Source organism: Melospiza melodia, chromosome 12, assembly GCF_035770615.1.
Source record: "Melospiza melodia melodia isolate bMelMel2 chromosome 12, bMelMel2.pri, whole genome shotgun sequence".
Classification (NCBI taxonomy): domain Eukaryota; kingdom Metazoa; phylum Chordata; class Aves; order Passeriformes; family Passerellidae; genus Melospiza; species Melospiza melodia.
The window spans coordinates 12,844,411-12,867,126 of record NC_086205.1 but is presented as its reverse complement, the minus strand read 5'-3'; the positions used below and the strand labels follow the sequence as shown (position 1 = coordinate 12,867,126).

The window sequence follows — 22,716 nt, the reverse complement described above, 5'->3', positions numbered from 1 at the left end:
GAAAGAGACCTGGTGGTTTTGGGCAGTTGTTCTGCTGCAGTCCAAACATCACACAGCGCTGTAAACATAATAATGCAGAAAAAAAAATTCAGTTGAAAAGGCTTGGTTAAACTGTTTCCCCAAAGTTAACAGAACTTTGTAAGGTAATCATTCTCTGTAGACTCTATTGGCCAAATACCATCATGAACTAAATTCACACACTGTATCAACTGAAGTAATCTACCAACAATTTCCAAGTATATAAGCTAATATTCAAAAAGGAAAATGTATCTGTTCTTACCTTACTACCTTTTGTGCTATCACAAAAGCAGGGACTTTTACCTTTGCATACACAGTTCTGAAAAACAAAAATACAAACGTTATAATACAATTCTTTTTCTCATGGAGTTGTTTGGAGAGAGGCAAGTAAGATCTCAGTGGTTTTAGTAATTATTTCACAAATAATACAGCTTATAAAAAACGTTTGTGAAGAGGCAATTCACAACAGTGGCAAGGAGCTCATTATTCCTCTGTACAGTCTGTTGAGACAAATAAGAGCACTAGTGAGATCTTGCAGACAGAATTAACTACCCCCTACAGTTTCTCACATTACAACAGTCACAGTGTTTAAAATTTGTAACTTTTATGTTTCTTTTATGATGGAGCAAAGATGCTGCAAGTAGCTGCTGCTCTGTATGGACTTGACAATTCCTGACAGTTGCTGCTTGTCTTTAAGGTGGCTGAACTTAGGGGAGATGATGTCATCCATCAATTTAAAAACAGCTTCAGGGAGCATTCCTCCAGCGAACAGATACTTAAACATTAATTTACAAAAGAAAGCAGAAATTAAAATCAGTTGTCTATGAAAGGCAAATCCTCAAGAAATTATTGTGTCTGCCTCTGATTTATAGACAGATCAATAGGCGGCTACTTGATGTTTCAAGCTAGATTCCTAAAGAAATGCAAACATTAAGTAGTTAATTCTTTGTCATACTTAAAGAAAACTCACTCTTACAGCTGATCTGACAGCTAGAATTCAAGTGGTACTGCATCAGGAATTTGGAAAACAAAGGTATCATGTGAAACAGTAAGCACCTAACTATGCTACCTTTACTATTATATTAATCAATATGATTATATCACCAGGGATACAAGAATAAGAACTAGTGCAGAATTAACAACAAACAGAATTAACAACAACAGAATTAACAACAAACCCTGAGTTTCCCTTGGTGAGATCAGTCTGTCTGGTACTGGATAATCTAAATTCATCAAGTCAGTTATATGACAGATATTTTAAGACTTTAAGCATTAATACAAGAGAATAAAGTGATGTATATCTCAAAATAAATTTGGGATAGTTTATAAGACAATTGATTTTCTTGTTCCTTATTCGATGACAGTACTTTGCATCCCAAAGCATTCTTTTCAAAACTGATTATTGGTAGAGGTCTGCTAAGCAATACAAAAAGGGCAGTTGCTCCAGGTAAGATGTATACACAGATATATACCATTATAATTCTACAGACCTTCATGGAGTTGTACCTTATTCCTGCCTGTGAAAGCAAACTAGAAGCAGATCTTTCCAGCATCTGTATGCAAAGCACAGTTTTCAGTACATGTAGAGAAATCCAAAAATGAAATTACTCTCCCATAACAGGTATAATCTGCAGAAGATTTGATGTGTACAGATACAGAACAAATCCTTTTATCTTATAATCAAAGATGATCCAATGTGAAGAGAAATGCATGAACATGTAGAAAATTATGACACTATACAATTAATCTAAGTTAATAAACAATTGAAAGAAAGAGAGCCTTTGCTCTTCAAGAAGTCAGAATGCTTAGAGTGTGTTTAATTTGCCATTAGTAAGCTTTCAGATCTATTTAAGTCTTTTTGTGTACACATATCACTCTAAACTAAACTGAAAAGACCAATGATTTAACATTACACAGTCAGTTAGCTGGATAATACTAAATGTTTTGGCATATGATTTTTTATGTAAGATAAGATTACGCCTTCTGCACAGGAGCTTTGAACCAAAAAATCATTGCTCACTTATACTGCAGGATGCTTTCACATCCTTCCAAGATGCCTGCAGCTCCTTTATCAAAGGATCATAAAAACCCAATATGATGTTTCCAGGTTATAAGATAAGGAAACTAAATATTAGGTATTAACAGTTTATTCAAAATTCTCACAATAACATCTATATAAATAAGTGTATTAACCAAAGCCACAGGTTTACTGCATGTTTTTTGGTTTTGTGATTTTCATTGTAATAATTTACATTTCTTTCAAATATTTAGATGAAGAATATTTTTGATCTAAAATCTAGGTGAAAGGATACAGCCAGATCATTATATGATTACCAAATCAAATCAATTCACCAATGAACCAAAATTAAATCCCCACAGCACTTGGAGTAATTTACAGAGGAGCTCCTCTCCAAAGTGTTTTTAGGGATAGTTACAGTGCTATATTAAACAGATATATGATTCCAGTAGTACATGCTGAGGCACATTTACTGCACTGGTGAATGTTCTGTTCAGTGGGTGCATCCTTATCTGTAACACTGAATTGCCCTTCCTACTCTATGGGGCTGGATTCTATGGGGCTCTGGCCTCTTCCTGCTCCTGATTCAGACAGTAACTTAACCAACTGCTTAGAAAGTATTCCAGTCCTCTCCTTCACATAATTCTTCTAAGAAGTGACACAGAAAGAAGAAAGAAATAACATACTACAGATTGTAGTGTCACCCATGCAAAGGCTAATGTAGATTGAGCATGGCACTGCTACTCCAGCCACTGCAGTGGCGGCAACTTAATTTGGAGAGAATCTTATACAGTGCTCAGCACCTTGCCAGCAGCACTGGTTACAGGCAGAATGTCAGAGAGTGTATTTAGACATGTTATCAAACATGAATATGCCAAAGGATGTGACAAAGTCTTAATGTAAGGAGCAAGCAATGGCAGCCTTCCTATTCTGTCCCTAGCACAGGCTGAGTGCTGTCACTCACACTGGTGGGGCAGCACAGTCCTACCAGGAATGGTTTAAAGGCAGGAAGGTGGAGCACAGAGGAACAGAGCCAAAGTGAGGATGATCCTGTATTTCTCCACTGATCTATTTTTTTGAATGATATATACAATGACAGAACTGTCAGTGTCTTTGTTTTTTCAGATCCAGAGAAGATCAGGGTAACTCAGCTACAATTTCAAAATATATATTTGTATTAAAAATACTGCATCCAGGACAGAGAGGCAGCAGAATGTGTTGCTGCAGGAAACAAGCACCATATTCTTTAAGTATATTTCAGACCAAGAGCACACAGGATGAGTAATAAAGATCTTGAGATGAAAGCTGAGATGAAATTAATTTTAATGTGTAGGAATATAGTAAAGTGGCTGAAGTGGGGCTTAAGTTTGCACTTTTGGCCTGACTGGTCTTTAATTTCATGGGTGAACTCCACTGATGCCTGAAGTAAATCCTGGTTAACATAAATGAAAGATGACTGTGCAACATAAGGTATTTTAAAATGAATTAAAAGAAGTGCAGGTGATATCCATTAATTACTGTGGACAGTAAAAATAGCCCAGGTGGCTCTCAAATGGGTGATGGAGCTGTTGCTTTCCTTTACTGGTTGCTCTAACTGCAGATCTGACTTATTTTTAAAAAACTAATTTTTCATTTAAACTTGATACTTATTAGCATCTCACCTACTCTGCCATTAGGTCTTTATCTCCTAACTTAAAGATTCACTAAATTAGAACTCTATCACTATGTGGAACAAGACTTACTGGATAATATCTATTTTTCTGTGATGCCACTTTTTAATTCTTTTCCATCTTTCTGCTCATTAATGATATCCTGAGCAGCCTGAAAACATGCATGTCATCACAGTGGTCCTAAGTGGAAGTAACTTACCAGCTAATTTCAAGTTTTCTGTAATTTCTCTTAAATACTTATTAAAAATTTTGTATCAGTGAGCCAGCTCCTTTAAGTCTTGATTGTGAATTTTCAAGGGCTGCTGACACATGGAGATTTTTGAATTCTTCCTGGGCTGTCTCAGTGCAGAGCAATCACTTTACACATCCCAGCTGTGTCTATAAATCACAACTGAGCACATAGAATAACCCTGCTCCAACAGTTGATGTTAATACAGTGCTTAAATCTTCAAAAGGCCCATTTCACTCATTCTCTACTACCTGTTTTGTGTTGCATCTAATAAAGGTGGGAGTAATACATTGTGATTACAAGAAGGGGAAAGTTTTGCTCTACCATTTATTCACACTGCAGATTTGTGTTGGGGTAGGTATGCTGCACATATGTTAAATGTTGTACTTTCTGAAGCACATGATGGTGGTAGCTAGAGTTTCTAGCTTGGATACAATTACAGTTTTGAATTTTTATCCTAACCTGCACCAGAGGATCTGAGGGCAGAGCTTTACAGAAAAAAGGTTCCCACTGTGAGAAAAGCTGTATAAAGAAAATCTTTTTCTTCTGATACACCTGTATTAAGACACTTATCTAGATTAGCACAGTCAGGAATTCTAGCTAGACAAGGTGGATACGTGACCCTGGCAGCATATTCCTCATGTTGCACAACTGCAAATCACCATGGAGCGTGCAAGGTCCTGGAGAATGAGGTCCCCTCACTCCCAAACACTGCTGTCAAAACAAAATACCAGTCTCACAATTAGAATCTGTATACTAAAAGTTTTTCATGCATTCTAAGCATCAAACATGAATTCATTAAAATTATCAAAGACCACGAAGAACTTTGTGTTTTTTTAGTGATTGCTGGACCAGTACAACAAAACCAAATTATTAAGCCTTCAATAAGTATAGACAACATAGAGCAGAAATAGGAGATGATGAGATGAAGGAAAATATGTCAGTTCCCAAACCCTGAAACATTGTGTAGTCACTTGTGAACTGGAAGGCAGCCAGACATTCCTACCTTAGAAGACTCCTGTTAACAGCCATGTATGCTATCACAATTCACAGCATTTTGCTCACCAGTTGAATACCCAGCACAGGATGAAAATTATTTCATTCAGACTTTCCATCATAAAGAAATACACCTGTAACTTAACTAATAGCACCCAACACAGAGAGCCTGGATCTAAAAGACACAGCAGGAGACAACTGCTATGCTGCAGGCAGCTCAGCTGTTGAATAAGCTCCAATAAGCACCTGTAATGGGAACCCTGCTCAGGGAATAGCTATTGAATCAAAATGCCTTGTTGGTGACACAGGCCTTGTATTACTGGGTATGTGCTGCTTTCAGTGTGAGGTGCAGGAGAGAAGTCCTAAACATTTGTGGTCATAGGAAAATATAACACTTCACAGAAGCAGGACTTTGTGTTTAATTTACAGATACATTGGTCATGGTCACATGATGTTAACACACATTTTTATCTGAACTTGGTAAGAATCTCCTTACTTTAAATCCTTAATTTTAATCTGGTATGAGGTCTTTTAAGAGGGATTGCTCATTCATGTAATATAAAGATATATTTATAATGGTATTTCAAACTAACTAAGCTAAATGACACGTAGAGAGAAATGGAAGAAGCTTCTGTATGTGAACATTTAAACAACTTTCCATTATGCCAAGGGGAACAGGTGTATGAGTCCCTTTTTTTTCACTTCAGAGATGGAAAGAACTTTGAAAAAAATCTCTTACTTTTTATAGCAAAACCCTGTTGTTTAAGAACTTTGCATAACAAGAGTTTTGTAGTGTTAGACAAACCTCTCATAAGTATCCACACTTACCACAATAAAAACTCAGTAACATAAACCTCAGGTTAAATAGTATAAGTCAGATGAAAACAAAATTTTCAGAGAATTTCTAATATCTCTTGCTTCTTTTTTTGTTGATATACTTACTGTACAGCCTATCTTTTTTTTTGTTGTTGTTGTTCTGTGAATAAGCCTGTTTGTACAAAAGTTCCAAGAGACCACTGTAACATAATTGTTCATCCAGGAAAACACACCACTGTGTCAATGGGAGTGTGTTTCACATGCAACTGCCATGGTGCCAACCATACCCTTCTGCAAGCAGATACAGCACAATTAATTCTACTGAGCTTCTCCCTTCTCTCCAGCTCATTATCAGTGAGGAAGTGTGAGAACAGTAGGGCTTAGCAATCTTCACTTTGCCCATGTCTTCATCATTGCCTTAGGATAGAACAGATAAAATGTTTTAATGCAGAACAAACCAAACACACTGAGTTTTCACAAACTCAAATGATTTGTGAGCTCTGTAGCAATGGCCACTAAGGTCTATATTGTAGACATTGCATAAAATTAGTCAGTATCTATACAAGTAGAGCTGGTATGTTGTGTGCAGTTTTGAAAGGCTCTATGTTGAGGCTCTCAAATCTCCTGTTTTGGGGAGGATGTGTGTGTGTAAATTATGGTCTATAATGTGTGTAAATTTTGGTCTATAAAGATACAGAAATTCTTTCTCTTAGACAAAAAGAATGATGCTTGTCCTTCTAAACCATAGAATATATTTACATTTATGTTTATAATGACCCATACCTTACTCTACAAATCATCACACTAGGGTTGAAGTTGATGTGATAAGGACTATCAGAAATAGTACCAAACTGTTCCTGATATATTCAGATGTATAAAATCTACGAAGATGGAGCCAAAAGCTCCATCTCTGGGGTTGGTTTCTTCTCCTGACCTTGAAGAGGACATGGGGACAACAGAAATAAATATTTTCTTTTCCCCAAGGAAAAAAAGACTAAGCAATTCAGGCCACACAATTTTGTTTTGTGTAGCAAACTCTTAAGGGTGTTTAATCAGCTTATTCATCCGTGTTCTTCCTTCCTAACAATCATCTTAAAAGAGCAATCTAATAACAAAGAATACACACCATTTAACTAGTGAATTTTTGCTTACCTACCACAATATGGTTATCATTAACTCACACATTTTGTATTTCTTCCCAGCTGTTAAGTGTGGGAATGATATTCACTAAAATTTTCATCTCCTCAGGCCTGTATATTTGTATATTCATAAAATTCCTGGTGTGCATCTTCTGTTTAGTGATGCAAGTAGCAATGAAAGCAACAGTAGCTTGTTCAGAGAAGGCTTATTGCACACGCTTTGGTTTTTCCTTATTTGAAAGGCTCTGTGATTTCACAGATTTAAAAAAAATAAAGGTCACTTCTTCCTGCAGCTTCCTCCAAAATAGCCTGTGGAAAAATGCAGGACAAAGCCTGAGTTAAAAGGTCTTCAATAAGCCAGGCAAAATGGAAAACCTGTAAACCTGTGAGACTCTTACCCTGTCACAAAATGGGTAAGACAATGAAAATGGAACTGAAAATATATTAGGTGTGACAAAATGGAACTTTTTCAGTGTGACTGTGAGAGACTGAGGCTGCAAACAGTTAAGGAAAAAGTCTTTTTGGATTTCACCTTCCTCCTAGGCTCCTGTAATCCATGCCAACATACTTCTAGTGTTACTTTGTTAGGCAGTAAGGTGAGAATGTGACAGTAAAACAGATGACCGGACATCCCATACTGGTCACACTTAATAGCAAAGTATTTTGTTTCAAAGATCTGTTATGTCAAGTCAGCTCTAGGTATTGCAGAAGACACTGCTAGCACAGATCATAAATAAAATGGAGAAGATACAGAAATCTCTATGAAATGCAAAGCAGTGAAGAAAGAACCTGCCTACTCTAAGAATTTTAATGGTATTATTCAGCCAGCAAAATAACTTGAATTATAGACATTTGCTTAAATGTGTATTTGTCTTGTAGGTTTTCTAGAAAAGGCAGCAAGTGTCAACAGTTCAACTTTTACAGGTGTTTACTTAGGGCATCTAAGCAGGTTCATCTTTCAGCTGTAAGATGCAGCACACACACAGGCACACTTCACATTTCTTGGCCATCAGAGCAACGTGCTGCTAACGAGCAGAAATCCATCAATTTTGATGCACAGACATTTAGGTAACTCTGCCAATCTATGCTGCCTCTCTTGGCCTGGTAGAAAAAGCCTTGCTCTGCAGTGCTGTGACATTGGGCTGTTTCGCTGTGGAGGTGGTGACTGAATTACAAAAAAAGTAGAGGCAATCAGGAGCAGAAGAGTCTAGCAGAAGTTGGACCCAGTTCTCAGAGTAACACCCTCCTTGACTTTGGAGCTGGGATCACATTAACCAAATCAAAGAGGGCACTTCACAAAGGACTTGTTTTTCTAACATGCTCTGTGAACTCTCTTGTATATTCAGGTGCACATTTCCCTTCTCAGCTGCTTGTGCAACAAAGAACCTGGGTGCCTCCAAAGGCTGTCAGACAAGGAACATTCTCACCAGGACACTTGGTGCCTCCAACACTGATTGCTGGTCAAAAAAAGCCTGCATGCCATTCCTACCAGCCTTGGAGATGGCCATGGGCTGAAGCAGAACATCATTTTTCCCTTCCAGAGCCATGTGTTAAGATCTACTTGTGACAGCAGGAGAGGTTACATATAATTAGGGGAAAAAATACTGCTATTAGGAAGCAAAGAAGATTCATTTTAAGTACTTGCATGCAAATTCTAACATTTGGGAGAAATGAAATTAGTTGTGAAATATGAACACTTGCATTAGTCACAAACAATATGAGTGAGGAAGAGAATGCACAACAGATTTCTCAGATCTTAAAGTCACCAAGGTTGTTATGTCCCCTCCTTTGCCTCCAATGCATGATGAGAAAAATCAAATGTCACGATGCAGGCAAAAACATAACAACATAATTTAATCCTGTGAGCTAACAAACATTGCAACAGTATTTACAATACAAATTAAAAAGTGGTAGTAAGACGAGGTGCAGCTAACTTGCAAGCAAGTCATCTTGCTGAAGTAGAAACTGTCTCTATCTTGTTCTGTAAAATACTAACATGATGGCATCACAGAAATGATCAATGCCACAAGATCAATTGAGCACTAATAAACTTGACCAAGGTATTTTTCCCATTAGGAAAAACTGAAAAACATGTCGCTTGGAACATCAAAATTTCAGGGAATATTTTTAGATTAGTACTTAATTTGAAGATGTAAGAGAAGTACATAAATGGTATCAAAAGACAGGACACTCTTAAGGGAATTAATCGAGTTGTACATTTACACCAAGACACTATCACTTCCAAGTGCTGTTAGACAAAATGAAGCAATGAAAAAGCAAATCCATTTTGTTCTGAAAGAAAAAAAGATGAAGAATAGGAAGAATCTTGTGTCCTGTGAAAACATATTATAGTGATGATTCTAAAATATATAAATGAACAGCAGAAAAATCAGAATAATTATAACACCACTGTTTGAAGTCAAGGAAGAAGAAAGAAGCTGATCAAAGAAGCTGAAAGGCCTTTGACATGGGAAGATGCTACTTCTGCTGAGTTTTCAGAAGATGTGATTAGAGCATGCCAGTGGCCAAGAATGCAGACAATAATACTCCCTAGCAGGTGCCAGAAAGTTCAGCCTCCTAAGGGCAGAGAAGTCTGGACTCTGTGAAGAGCTGCAAAGACTAAAATTTGCTGTATAAACAGCAGCAGTCACAAATGACTGATTTTATTACCTGTCTTCAGGAATAAACTACACCTAAATTTTTTTATGTTGAAACATTTTTAAATTGATGCAAACAGCAGAAGTATTGCTTGCTGATCAAACATCAATTTATTTTCATATGAAAGTGTAGCATGATTTTAGAACACTAACTATACTATTTCTTTGCAATGAACAGTTTAGCCAATATGCAATGATTTATTCATCAATTACCTCATGTCAATTACAGCAGCCACTAATATTTAATTAGGAGTTTAGATAAAACTGCCAGAAGAGAGGCTTAGAAAAAGTGTGTGTGTGTATGTTGTGGGAGAGGGGGGGCATTCCTGGAACACAGCCTGTGCTTGCTAAAAGCCATCCAGAAACCCACATGATGATATCCACCTCTTCAGAGCAACAAGGGCAATGGATGGCAGGTATCAGCAGAGGAACAGGAGAAAGGAACAAAAACCAGCAAACTGGGCAGAAGAGAGAGACAGGTCGTGAGCTGTTAATTTTCCACATCTTCCACATCCCGATCTGGATGGAGCCTGAAGGAACTCTGCAGAAAACACATACTTTGCAAATAGATCTGGTAACTCTGTTCTACATAAGAACTAAGAGGTATTTTAATTCCATTAAAAATAAAACAATTAAATCTTTGTTAAATCACTGAACTTGACTGCCAGTGGAGTTAGAGTGCCATGAAAAAACCCAGCATATTGGATGAGGAGCTTATGCTGTTTCCAGACACTCTACCCAGAATGGGAGAGTGAAAGAGCTGCAGGAGTTTAGAAGAAACATTATTACTGATTAGACTGCTTCAGATAATTGTAGTAGAATGTGGCTGCGCTTTAGCAACAGCAAAGTACAAGACCACATTTTCTCCTTCTAAAGGTGAACTTCAAAATATTTTCAGAGGCAGTAAAAATTTTCATGTATGGTGTTAGAGCTTTACTCATACCTACTCATACAAGGAAAAATTAAGATTGTTGACTATTATGGGAGAAAGAACTTGAAATTTACTAAACCTGTCAGTTTCACGTGCTTTAGGTTTATCAGAAATTTTAAAACTGTCAGTTTCATGTGTTTGATGTCTGCTAGAAATTGACCGAGACCGGCAGTTTTCTGTTTGGAACTGCCAGAAGTATTGAGAGCTACACCGAGCCGTGTGCCCTCACAGCTGCCCGCTCTTCTCCCAGCCGCGAATGTACAATCCACATGTTATAACCAGACACTGGAGAAAGGCACAAAAAAGACTACAACATGATCTAGGAGAATTTACTGACCAAACGGTGATGGACGCTTGTCATTACGCATGAAAGACAAGTCTCTTAAATGATTTTGTCATGAAGGAGGCACAGGTGGTCCAGACAGTAAGTGCCGATCCGGGGGCGTTTGCTCAGGGCCATCCTCTCCCTCAGGGCTCCATCCTGGCCGTCCAGTCCCTCACGGCATCCCCCGTGCCCGCAGGCCGGGCCTCCGGAGCCGCTTCCCGGGCTGGGGACGGGACGGAGCCCCCATCCACCCCGTGCCGTCCCCTCAGCTGGAAGGGCGGGGAGCTCCTGAGGCCAGCGGGGACGCGGTGCCCCGTACACGGCCTTCTCTCCCGCCCTCATCCCCGCCCGGAGAGGGGTCCGGTAGCGGTGCCCCGCAGCTGGCGAGATGCGCCTCACCTCACTTCACCTCGCCTCCCCTCGCCCTGCGCGGCCGTGCACACGCGGTGCATCACTTGAAACACCCGCATTCGCCTTTCCTTCCCCACCAGCGGCCAACGCAGCGCGGCGGCAGCGGGGAGCGCGGGGCCGAGCCCGCTGCGTCCCAGGGCGCCGCCGCCCCGTCCCGGCGCTCACTCACCTCCGCCGCGGCGCGGCCCGGCCAGAGCAGGGCGAGCAGCAGCACCGGCGCCAGGCGGCCGGGGCAGCCCCCGCCGGCCATCCCCCCTCGGCGCTGCCTGCGCGGCGTCCCGGGGCGCTTCCACTCTGCCCCCCTCCTGCCCTCCCGCGGTTTTGGCCTGAGGGTTCCTCCGCACCCGCCTCGGCGCTCCCGGGTCGCGGCCCCGCCCCGGCCACCCCTCTCGTCCACCCCCTCATCTCCCCCCGCGTGCCTTGGGCAGCGCTGGCAGCCGCCGCCCGCCCGTCCGTCCTCAGCGGGCATGGAGTGAGCGAGGTGTCGGGGGCTTTCCCGCCTGAGAGCTGAGGTGAGCGCCGCGGACGGGCAGCCCCGGGCGGGAGCACCTGGCTCTCCTCGGGACGGGGCTGGGCAGCGCGCTGAGGGGCAGTCCCGTCCCGGGACAGCGGGAGGTGTCCGGGTTGCCGGCTGGCTCCGTCCCCCGCCCGCGCCGCTGTCAGGGCGCAGGTGGTGGGAGCCCCGAACGGCGGCGGGAGCGGGGCCGGGGCCAGCCCCGGGCGCCGCCCGAACGAGGCACGGGGTGCGCTCCCCGGAGCGGGGACGGCTCTGGGTCCCGGCGGGGAGGAGGGCACGGTGAGAGCGGCCGACAGCGAGGCGGTACCGGGAAAGCGGCAGCAGCAGCAGCCGGGGCTCCCAGCGCCATCCCGCCGCTGCCGGGGCGCTCCCGGGCGCGGACCGGAGCTCCTTCAGCCGCGCTTTCCGCTCCCCCGAGTGTTTTCTTTATGAGACAGAGGAAATTCCCAGAGGGAGCAAAATGCTGCCCCACCGCATAAATGGAAAGCAGCGAGAAATGTTTCTCCTCAAGGTTTCCACCTAATATGATAAAAAGCTTTTGCGAACAGAATTGTGATTTGTGAAGTGTCGGCAATGTGTAATGTTTGTCACATTTATGTTATTGACAGAAGTACTGCATGCTCAAGGTAACCTTTCACCAAATACAGTGCTGTTTTGAGAAGGTGCAAACTTAGAAAGCATGCTGGCAGTGCCAGCCACAGCAGCCTTATCTTCTCTGTAGTGTTCATGGATGCTAATACAGGAAATCCCATGTTACAGCTTTTATTTGCACTAAAAGTGATACAGCAAAAGCAACTATATATTAGATGTGTATAAATTTAGGAGTATTAATGAAATACAAAGGTAAAGGCTTTTGTGAGCAGAAAGCTAGCCAGAGAGCTTTGTAAAACAGCTTCTCTGACAGGCACAAGAGTAGAGCTGAATCTCTGCTCAGTAGACCATACTCAACCTCTAATGAAAACTGCTGTGAAAGCTGGTTAGCAGAAGTGACTTTTCCAAAAAGTTTGGTAGTGCCAGTAAGAACATGCTTCAGGAGGAGGTGAGCATCATCTTCAGAACCAAAGATCTTGTACATAGCAACATGGTTAAATGACTTGACTCTAAAATATCCAATATCTGTGAGAGCATGCTGGTATAGACAGCGAGGTATGGAGAGAAAAGGAAAGAATTCCTCTGGTTTCAGGCCAGATTGGTGGTGACCATGTAGAAGAAATAGTATCCACTGCTGGAATTTAACATGAGAAGTACTGGTGTTAGAGAGAAGGTAGTAGACACTTATTTATACAAAAGTGAAAACAAAAGGTGCATAAGCTGTCTATGAGACAATGAAGTCAGAGCAAATGAGACTACAGTGGAAGAGAGTGATCAGTCCTCTGAAATGATGACAATTTCAATGCAAAATGCCCCAGATCTCACTGTAAAGAAGACAGTACTCAAAAGAAGAGCTGTTGAATACTATGCCAGTGAGTTATTGGAAGAAACAGACGAAAGCAGGCAGACCACTGTTAGGGGCAGGGAAGGAACTCATGCAGAAGACTGAGTGAATGAAACACTGCTATAATAAAGACATACTAAGTCAATTTTCAAATGATGAAAACCCCGTGTGGGAATTAAAAAAAAAAAAAAAAGTCAGCAAGCTCAAAGCAAAAATGTGAAAGTGCTAACAAGGGAGATGTATCAATAAGGCTGTATCAAAATATTTTAAAAGAATCCTCTTCACTTGCAGAACCACCTCCTTCACTGACCTTGAGCAGCTGGCTGCTAAGTGGCTCAGCTGAATGGGAGTTTTGTCTGTTTATAGTTAAGAAACAGCAAGTGATGTTGCACTCTAAGATTGTCACATAGAAGCATACAGGCCTTTATGTGAGTCTCTATGTCAGATCCATGACTCCAAAGGAGCACTGAGCTGCTGCACAGGTAAGATCAGCCACTGATGTTCTCCCACTGCTCAGCACTGCCATCGTGGGCAGTGTCCATCCACAAAAAGCCTGTGGAACCTTGATGCACAGTGTTGCTGATACTGCTGTAATCCATGAAATTATCCAACAGCTACAAACTCAGGCAATCTTGTATGTCTGAACAGCTGTCCAGCTTATGATCAGTTGTGCCAAAACGTATACCTGCAGGTGCCTGTAGAGGTACTTTACAAAAATCCAACAAAAGCACCAGTACATGAACACAGGAGTACAACCTTAATTCTAGAAAGCAATTGAAAGATGCATCTAATTGAAGTTTGTCTTTTTCTACAGTAACTGATACTTAATTACTTTAACTTTGGTTTTGTTTCTTTGGTTCTCTATGGCAAAGAAAGGATAATACTATTTTTGGGAACATTTTTGTGGGAAACATTAAAGTTGTATTTAGTATAAAGTGCAAAGTTTTATAGAACACTGTAAATGAAAAAACAGGACTTATTGGAAAGGATGGAGAGAGTACTGAAAATGTCCGTCACAAACGAGGCAGAAGTCCTATGGAAAACAGCATATATGTTCACAGACGTCAAATGATGTCCTAATTATATGCATAAAAGAACCACATTAAAACTGAACACACAACCCCATTTTTCATTTCACAGCTTCTGAATCCTTACTTTGTAACTTGTGTGGTATTGTTGCACACGACGTTGCTTCCTTTGGATGCAATGAAAATACAGTTAGGACTGCTCTAATTCTTTTTACCTCAATAACTGTAGCTGTGTGTTTGCCTCAAACTATGGCTCATTCAGTTCTTTAGCAGAGTTACTGAGAATGAAGTTGTCTTGCTTCTTGATTCCTGTCTAGAAAGTAAACATCTAGATTATGTTATACTGCCAGCTTTTCCCCTTCTCTTTTCTGAGGTGAGGCTTGGTGATGTCATGTGAAATCTATTCCTTTGGTGGCAGTGAGTGTGCTATCCTGGGGATATTTTATTGAGGTAACTGTTGTGATTGCTTCAAAAACATAAAAAATGAGATCAATTTGACACATCAATCTAAACAAAACCTTGTATTCTTTCTGTTATTGTATTAGCTACTGAACAATTCAACTTGTTCGGAAAATGATGGGGTTTAGATAGCCATGACAAAATAACAAGCAGAGGGTTGCAAGTCTTCCACTCATGCATTAAGTATTACTTCAAACTGTGTCAATGGGTTGGATCAAAATGGATTTTAATTTGAAAATAAAAGTTTCGCTGCTAATACAAAGCAAATGTACCAAATATAATTTTCTTTTTTATTTTCTTCTTAATTTTCAGAAGCTGTTTGTATAATTAAATAATGAGATGGATAGTGGGCAAAAGGAATACATTTCTGCAAAGTCTCAACACTTTATGACTTGGATTTTCCATTTGAGGCTATCAGTCCCTGCAATATTTTATTGCCTCACAATTTTGCTTATATTGTTTATCTTACTAATGTAAAAAACCAGTGAGGTAGGAATGCGGTTGGAATATTATTTTTTTATTAGAGATGTTATTTTTTTCTTTTCTTACAGATGGGGAACTGGGGCACAGCAAGACTGTAAGAATTTGACAGATGAATGGAGTACTGTACAATGCATATAAAGAGTGATCTTGCAGCTTGGACTGGCTGCCTTTAGGCTATTTATTCATCAGTCAGGGCACAGCAACTTCCAATGTCTCCCCTTAGTACTGTGGGATTTGGATATACTGTGCACACACACAGGAGTCAATATTATTTATAGATTAGTTCTGGTTAGAAAGATGCCACACTATCAAATAATAGAAAGCAAAACAGTAATGTTTCAGGAACTGTACCCTCACGTGTTTAACAAACACATGGCTGCTGCCTGAACAGCTATCAGAGAGCAGCCAGTTTACTGCACTTCATGTCCTTACTCTCTGCTCAGGAAACTTCTCCAAAGGAAGCAAAGCCCCTGTCAATTCACACCAGTCAGTGTTCAGTTTCCTCAAAATTGTTTCCCACATTTGGAATACTAGAGTGCTAAAAAGCAGAAGCCTGTGATAACCTGTGCTAACCTGGGAGAAGCCCAGCCCTTAAACCCTCAGTTTGAAATAACCCTCGGTGTGACTCATTTGCCAGACATGCCTTATTACAAAGGATTGCAGCTTCTTTTTTATTTGGGGCATAAGGGAGTTTGCACATGACCCGGCCCTGTCTCTGGATTTCTGAAGCTCAAGTTTCCAAAAAGGTTGGAGCAGCAAATAAAACTGTTGGACCTAAGTAATTGGTCAGGGATGCACTATGTATGCAAATTATGTATTATGTATGCAAAATTTGGCTGTGTGGGACTGTGGAGGCCTCTGGTCAGTCCTGCACACAGAGTTTCTAGCTTCCTAAATCCTGGAAAAACTGTAGAAAAAATGTTCTAAAAATAAAGTGAAAAACTCTAGGTGATGTCCAGTGATTGTCATCCATCCATGCATATGGGTAGAGCTCTTAGCTCAAATGCATATGTTTTATTCTGCATTCAGAGTGGTCTTCCTTTGCTCAGATGCTGGCACAGACTGGTCCAGCCCAGTTTGCAAAAGATGCTGCTGCTCAGTCAGGTCTTAAAACTATAACAAATACTTTCTTGAGGCTTTTTTTAAAGTTCATTAGGTTTTTTTACTGTACGTGGGTATTTCATCTTTTGTCTCAATGACTTTAACTGAAATGGTGGCTATGAAAACTTAAAAAAAATAATGATGCGAGATTCTCTTTGTTCATTATTTTATACACAGAATGAGGACTATCTTTACTAGGCTGAAATTTTGTACCCCTTTTTATGTGAATCTGCAGTTTCATCATAGTCCCCTTGAAATAATTGGATTGCTGATAAAATAAAATGTGGCCTGAATAGGAAGAATATAATGTCGTGCCAACACAAAGCTGTGCAGTGTAACATGTACAAATGGTTAAGACTTATTTTTGGTTTTCCAGTAATTATTCATGTGTATATTGGATGTATATTTTAATAGAAACAGGTTCAGAGGGGAAAACAACACCAGTATGGAACAGTGTTTATAGACCATCCACAAACAGAAGGAAAGAGAAGACCTGCCATTTAAAGAAAAAAAGAAGTGCTGCATATACAAATCCTCAATCAGCAGGAATGGCATTAACAAAGGATTCATTTGAACGGATTAAGTGGCTTATCACAGCTGCCTGGTGAGTTTTACAGATCACTACATTTTTTAACCAGATTCACTGAGATATATTCTTAGCTATTAATTTAACAGTAATAACAAATACCTAGACATTTACAAAGTTGAAGTAATTTTGAAATAGGCTTCACTGTATCCTGTAGAATAGTACTCAGAAGTCTGTATGCTATAGCTGTACCTAATTTATCTTTTCATATAAGTAGTAGACCCCCTAGTTCTTAGTAAAAATAATATTAGCATTAATAATAATTTAAAAGAATGCTTATTTTCTGTATTGCTGCAGAAATTTTGGGCTAACTTTATATTTTAGTATTGTTTTTGTAAACTTTACAAGCCATCACTAGCAATGTTGGCATGGAGCTGGGCTTCCCTAACAGCTGCTCTGGAATCATGTGGCTATTCTCAATGTGGCTTTCCTCTCTACTTTCTCTGAGCAAAAGAAAACAGCACCAACTAACTGATTTCAAGGTGGATGCAGATCATTCCAGTCTCTACTCAGTCTTCACCTCATGGTGTCCATGGAGAAATCTGTCTGGAATGGGTCCCCTCTGGCCCTTTGTAATTGTGGGATTGGAAATAGGTTACAAGAGGGAGTTATGACTTTTACATAGTCTTGTTCATGCCTATCTGTTTGTACTCAGCCCCACAAATCCAAAATATTTACAGCATGGGAGGCCATTTCTTGATGGTGTGCACCCCTTATAGGAACACTATGTAGTGACCCCAAACAGGATTGAATCACATGTGCATTTGATCACTTCTCACTTTCTACCAGCTAAATTTTTGTAAAGGTTTGAAGTCAGAGGCCAGTTTTAATTCAGTTTTCTTCTTTTAAATCAGGTGGATGCTGATTATTTTTTCAACTCAAGGAATTGATGGGGTAAGTGACATTGATATTTACTTTAGGCATGTGAGGGATAGAATGGTAGAGTTTGACCAAGTAGCACCACATGCACCAAAATGACCAGTAGTTCTGTGGGAAAACTGTAATGTTCCTTTCTGTATTTCTGAGGTTCTGTCTTTCCTTTCTGCTACTCAGCTTCTCTAATTTGCAATTTTATGCTCTGGATTTTCCTAGATTCTAATTCTGGCTTCTTGAGGTGCATTTGGAAAGCTGGATGTAAAAAAACCCTCCCTTGTTCACTGAGTCTATCTCCTTCCTCAGAAAGTCTCTCTAATGGTTCTGCATTATGGCACGTGTCAATTCTAGCTTTCCATGCTGCTCTCTATGTTAACCCAGATCTTAAACTGGCTTCTGTGGACAGTCCCATCTCTCTGAAGCCAAATTTTCACATATAGTATAGTTTCAATATCTACTTTATTATTCCATCTGTACTGGCCTTCATATTACTCTTGTGTTTGCAATGCCCTCACCTTCTTTCAAGTCCATCCTCATTGTATTCTTTCAAATATTTACAAGCTCTTTTTTTGTAAAGTTTATTTTTATTGTCCCCAGACTCATCCCTTTTTATTTGAGCTATTGAAGAAGGAAATATTTTTTTAAAAATAACTGTTCAATCAGAAGAAAGGATAATAGTTCTGTTACTGGGAGCTTGTATTCTATTGACATTCCAGGAGAGGCAAGATTCTAACAACTATGTGAGAGACTAGTGCAGAGTAGATTAGTAATTTCATGGGAAATGCAGTGTGTGAAAGACAAGTAGTGTGTGAGAGAGACCATCATAGCCTCCTGTTCTGAGGCTTGGGAATTCCAGATATTCTAAAAATGGTATAGATAGAAAGAACAGAATTTTTCCTCCTTATCTAATATTTGTCAGAGTTTTCTCCTTGAAACATTGAAGTATGAGCCTATAGTGTTCTGTTAGGTATTAAAACCAGTAACAAAACAATCTTGACCTTGATAATAATGAAAACCCACACTGGGGAAATATTTATCACCATTTACTTGTTTATCTACATCATTCTTAAATATTTTACCTCCTTGTTAAAATTCTTTTAAAATTATCTTTGACAATTTACACCATTTTACTCAAAAAATGCTATTTAGTAGACATTCCAACTTAGTTTATAAGTGCACGTGAAGTATGTTTATTATTACATTTGGAGAAATAGAAAAGAACAGCGATATCATGTTCATTTACCACACACAAGATCTACTGAACTTACAATTTGTGTTTTCATTTCCCCTTGAATAGTTTTTTTTTCCTCATTGCAATTTGATGAAAAAGCAATAATTTCTGTGCTCTTAAAATAACAAATTTTTAATACAAGCAGTAAATTAATAGTAGGCAATGCATAATTACACCATGCATATACTTAGTTTCATTTAATAGACAAGAATTAAATTCAAGGTTTTATCTCTGAGTGAATGTCTTGCTTCTACACCTTGTTTTGCCTGTTATCATTTCATTGTAGTTGAACAATCTCCTAAAATAATGTGATGGATTACAAGTTGTACATTATTGCAAATTAAATTCTGGTTCTGTTAAAATCTATTTCAGGTGCAGCTGGTTTCCTAAGTTATATTTGGCTGTAATATTTAGTTATGTAACATAACATGTAATTAAGGTCTTCCACCTTCTAAAACAAGTAATAAGCTTTAATTTATTGCTTCTACCTTGCCAGCATGTTTATGTTGATGAGAGATCTTTTGCCTTGAAAATCACCTAATTAGCTAATATGTCCAGCTGACAATACTTGATGATGTAATTGTTGTCTGCTGTGCATTGATAAATCCATAACCTTTCCATTTTTAGGGAGGATATGCATATATTGATCCATGTGGGGGACAGGATTGTTCAGTTTGTCGGTGCTTTCCAGAAAAAGGATCAAGGGTAAGTTGTGATTAGTGATAATTATAATTACTGTTGCAAATACTGTTCATTTTGTGCACATTGCTGTTCCTGAAAATCAACATGGTTGATAAATCAATAAACCAATATTCAGACATAAACACATCTGACAAACCGTATAATCCTGTCACTGGTGTCAAGTACAGCTGTCACTGAAGACACCTAAGATTGTAAAGAAATCTGCGTCTAATTGAGTTTGTACTAATCATGGTACCTTTCTTGTATTAAGGATTCTTTGAAATCAGTCTAGGAATTAGACAGATGTAATTCCTAATAACAGTAAAGTATAGAAATCTATACTTGTCTTCGATTAAGAGGCTGGTTGAAAGAGAATGTCCATGCCATTCTCTAGTTTTATAAGAACTTAGTTATTTCTTATTTGGGTTGGGTGACTCCAAAACCGTTAGCAGACTTTTTATCTTAGTCGCTTAAGACACTAACTTTAAAAAAAACCTTGAATTTTCTTTGTTTTGTGAATAATTATAAAACAGCTCTAAGCCATTTTCACATTACATGCTAAAATTAGTAACTGTGCATGTTGTTAATTGAAATACGTTCATGATGATTAGTTTATCTTGGCTGTTCTTTCTCAGAATACATCTCTATATAGAGATAGCCAATAATTTAAACATTGTGTGAGGAAAAAACATACATATATACAAATTTTGTGTATATATGTACTGATTGGTGGTCAACTAAAAAATTATCAGTGATGAAATTTGTTTCTACCAAAGTACTATGTTTAAGTTTAGGAAGGTTGAATATGGTGGATCAATTTTGGAAGAGCCACATGCCCCATTTCTTTGTGTACAACCTGAGTTGCCAGAACAGCAAGACACCTTTTTCTTCCTGTGCTTCTGCAGTTAGCTGCATGCTTTGCTGTGTCATGATCACTGCCCCGGTGTCCTTGGATCCTATCCTAATCCTCCAGGATTATGTCTATGTGAAAGTCCCCCATGCTGTAGGATTTTCATAATAGAGGCCTAGGATGCGTATATCTCTGTAACACTGTGCTAACAAAAGGGCATCCCAGGAAAAGTATTTTGACTGGTACCTCTGCAGTGTCTCTCTGTACTACTGAACAGACTGTTTTGGATACCAAAAACCTGATCTGAAATGCCATTTAAAAACAACTAACTCTCAAACAAGAGAGTTGCCTGGAAGTTCTGAATTACATGCTCATAATCAGTCAATAAATAATAAATACCTCCTGCAGTTGTTCTAGCTCTTTCCTAGGCTGTCCTCATCACATGTAAACTACTACAATTAATGCATTTACAGTTAGTTTTCTAAACAATTCCAAGGAACTAGACTTAAGTGCCAAATAGCAGTGTAATAAACATTTCAAAATTAATTCAGTGTTGTTATGCAACTGTAAGTCTGAGAATTGTACCATTTTCTGAAAAAGCTCTGAAATAAGCAGGTACATGTACCCTGATGGACAATGGATAAAGTACCTCCAATGTAATATTAATCTATATTTCATGCAGTCATTTATATTAATCAATATACTAGAAACAGAAGTACTCTTCAGACCCCACATGAAACATGGCTTTACTAAACACTGCCTCACACAGATTACTGCACATATTTTCTATCCTAATGTATGGTAATTAATAATTTTCTATAGGATTATTTAATATTTTCTTTCATACTACAATTCTTCTGGTTTTTAAACTTTGCTCTATTCTGCTTTTACACTCTGACACACTAACTTTGCTCTCCAATCTTTTGTGGAGACTACCCATTACAAAATAAAAGATTGGTTTATCTTATCATTAGCTTTCTAGAATGCAAAACATCTGCTTTATCTGCTTTTCTGTCTGAATCCTACTCTGGGGCTGGTTCCTCAGAGTTTTGCATCTTCCTCAATCCTGTCTTGAAATTGTAAAAAATAAGTGGTTATTAAAAGCCTCTGGCATTGTACAGTACACAGGCCTAAAGATTCAGAACTTTTGTTAGCAAGCCTTCTATTTGCCCATTTGTGTTGCCAACTTATTTCAAAAGTTCCATACCTTCCAAGTGATTTCTCATGGGCAGTTCCTCACAGCACTGACTCCTTCTTCTTCACAGCACAACCAACAAACTCCAACTCTGCTCAGAGCACAACCAACAAACTCCAACACCCAGCTCACCCACTCTTTTGTAGCACTTATCTTCTTATTGGACACAGCTGTGGCCTATTAAGGGCAGGCCTCTTCCCAATCTTTGGTAATTAGTACAGCTGCAACTCCTCAACCACCTTCTGCACTATTTTCTTGCATTCTATTCCTCCACACATTTGAAAATATTTTAAATTCCAACATCAAAAGCCTTCTTTATGCAAGTGGACAAGATAATGATAATTAAGGTTTAGCTAGAGAACAGCAGATTATGGGAATAAAAAAATTAAACTGCCATGACCATATTTGTATGTATTGATAGTGGGCAAGTTGACAGAAAAGTAAAAGCAAATACCTGAACTTTCATTTAAATAAAACCATTATAGCTATGCATCAGTTGCTCTATTGGATTTTAGAAGAGCTTGTGTACCTGTCATTTGTAATTCTCTCAACCATAACTTTGTGCAAGAAATAGATTTGTACTCCTATTCATTAGCAAGAAATCACTGAAAAAAAAAAACATTTTAATCACCACTGCTTTTAATTACATTTTAATTTAAAAAACATTTTAATTACAACTGCTAGTTGTATGTCATTACAATTGTTCACAACACAATAAAATTTTTACTTCTGTTCACTTGGGACTGCAGTCTTATTAGTTAGTCTCTCATGATACTGTTTATCTTTTAATCTTATGTCACAACTCAAAAGGACAAGTGTCTCTTCCACAGGATCCATTAAAATGTGCTGCTAGGTCTCTTTGTCCACCCTGTGTGCTATTATACCTGGACATTTCAGAACTGTAGAACAGCTAAATGAAGCAATACATCATTAGTGAAAGTATATATATGGCAGTAAGTGTTCTACCTGACTTCTTAGATTCTTTTTCCCTTCTTCCTTTTTGATAAAAGGAATCACCTGAAGTCTGTGATTTCAATTTTCATTAAAGACATAGTAAAACCTTTCCAC

At 39.1% G+C, this 22,716-nt stretch overlaps 2 protein-coding genes across 2 annotated transcripts in view; one reads left to right on the top strand and one right to left on the bottom strand.

Moving 5' to 3' along the window:
* The window catches only part of COL4A3 (collagen type IV alpha 3 chain), a 54,567-nt gene extending 43,108 nt beyond the window's left edge, over positions 1–11,459 (bottom strand). Inside the window, exons 1-2 of the mRNA XM_063166832.1 lie at positions 11,379–11,459; positions 281–337 (exon numbers count right to left, since the gene is read on the bottom strand). Coding sequence (XP_063022902.1) covers positions 281–337; positions 11,379–11,459 — 138 coding nt within the window. The remainder of the gene's footprint in view (positions 1–280; positions 338–11,378) is intronic.
* A 170-nt stretch (positions 11,460–11,629) lies between these two features.
* COL4A4 (collagen type IV alpha 4 chain) overlaps positions 11,630–22,716 on the top strand; it is a 66,576-nt gene continuing 55,489 nt past the window's right edge. Inside the window, exons 1-4 of the mRNA XM_063166831.1 lie at positions 11,630–11,721; positions 16,647–16,836; positions 17,673–17,712; positions 19,550–19,627. Of these exons, the coding sequence (XP_063022901.1) occupies positions 16,781–16,836; positions 17,673–17,712; positions 19,550–19,627 (174 nt within the window). The 5' untranslated portion in view covers positions 11,630–11,721; positions 16,647–16,780. The remainder of the gene's footprint in view (positions 11,722–16,646; positions 16,837–17,672; positions 17,713–19,549; positions 19,628–22,716) is intronic.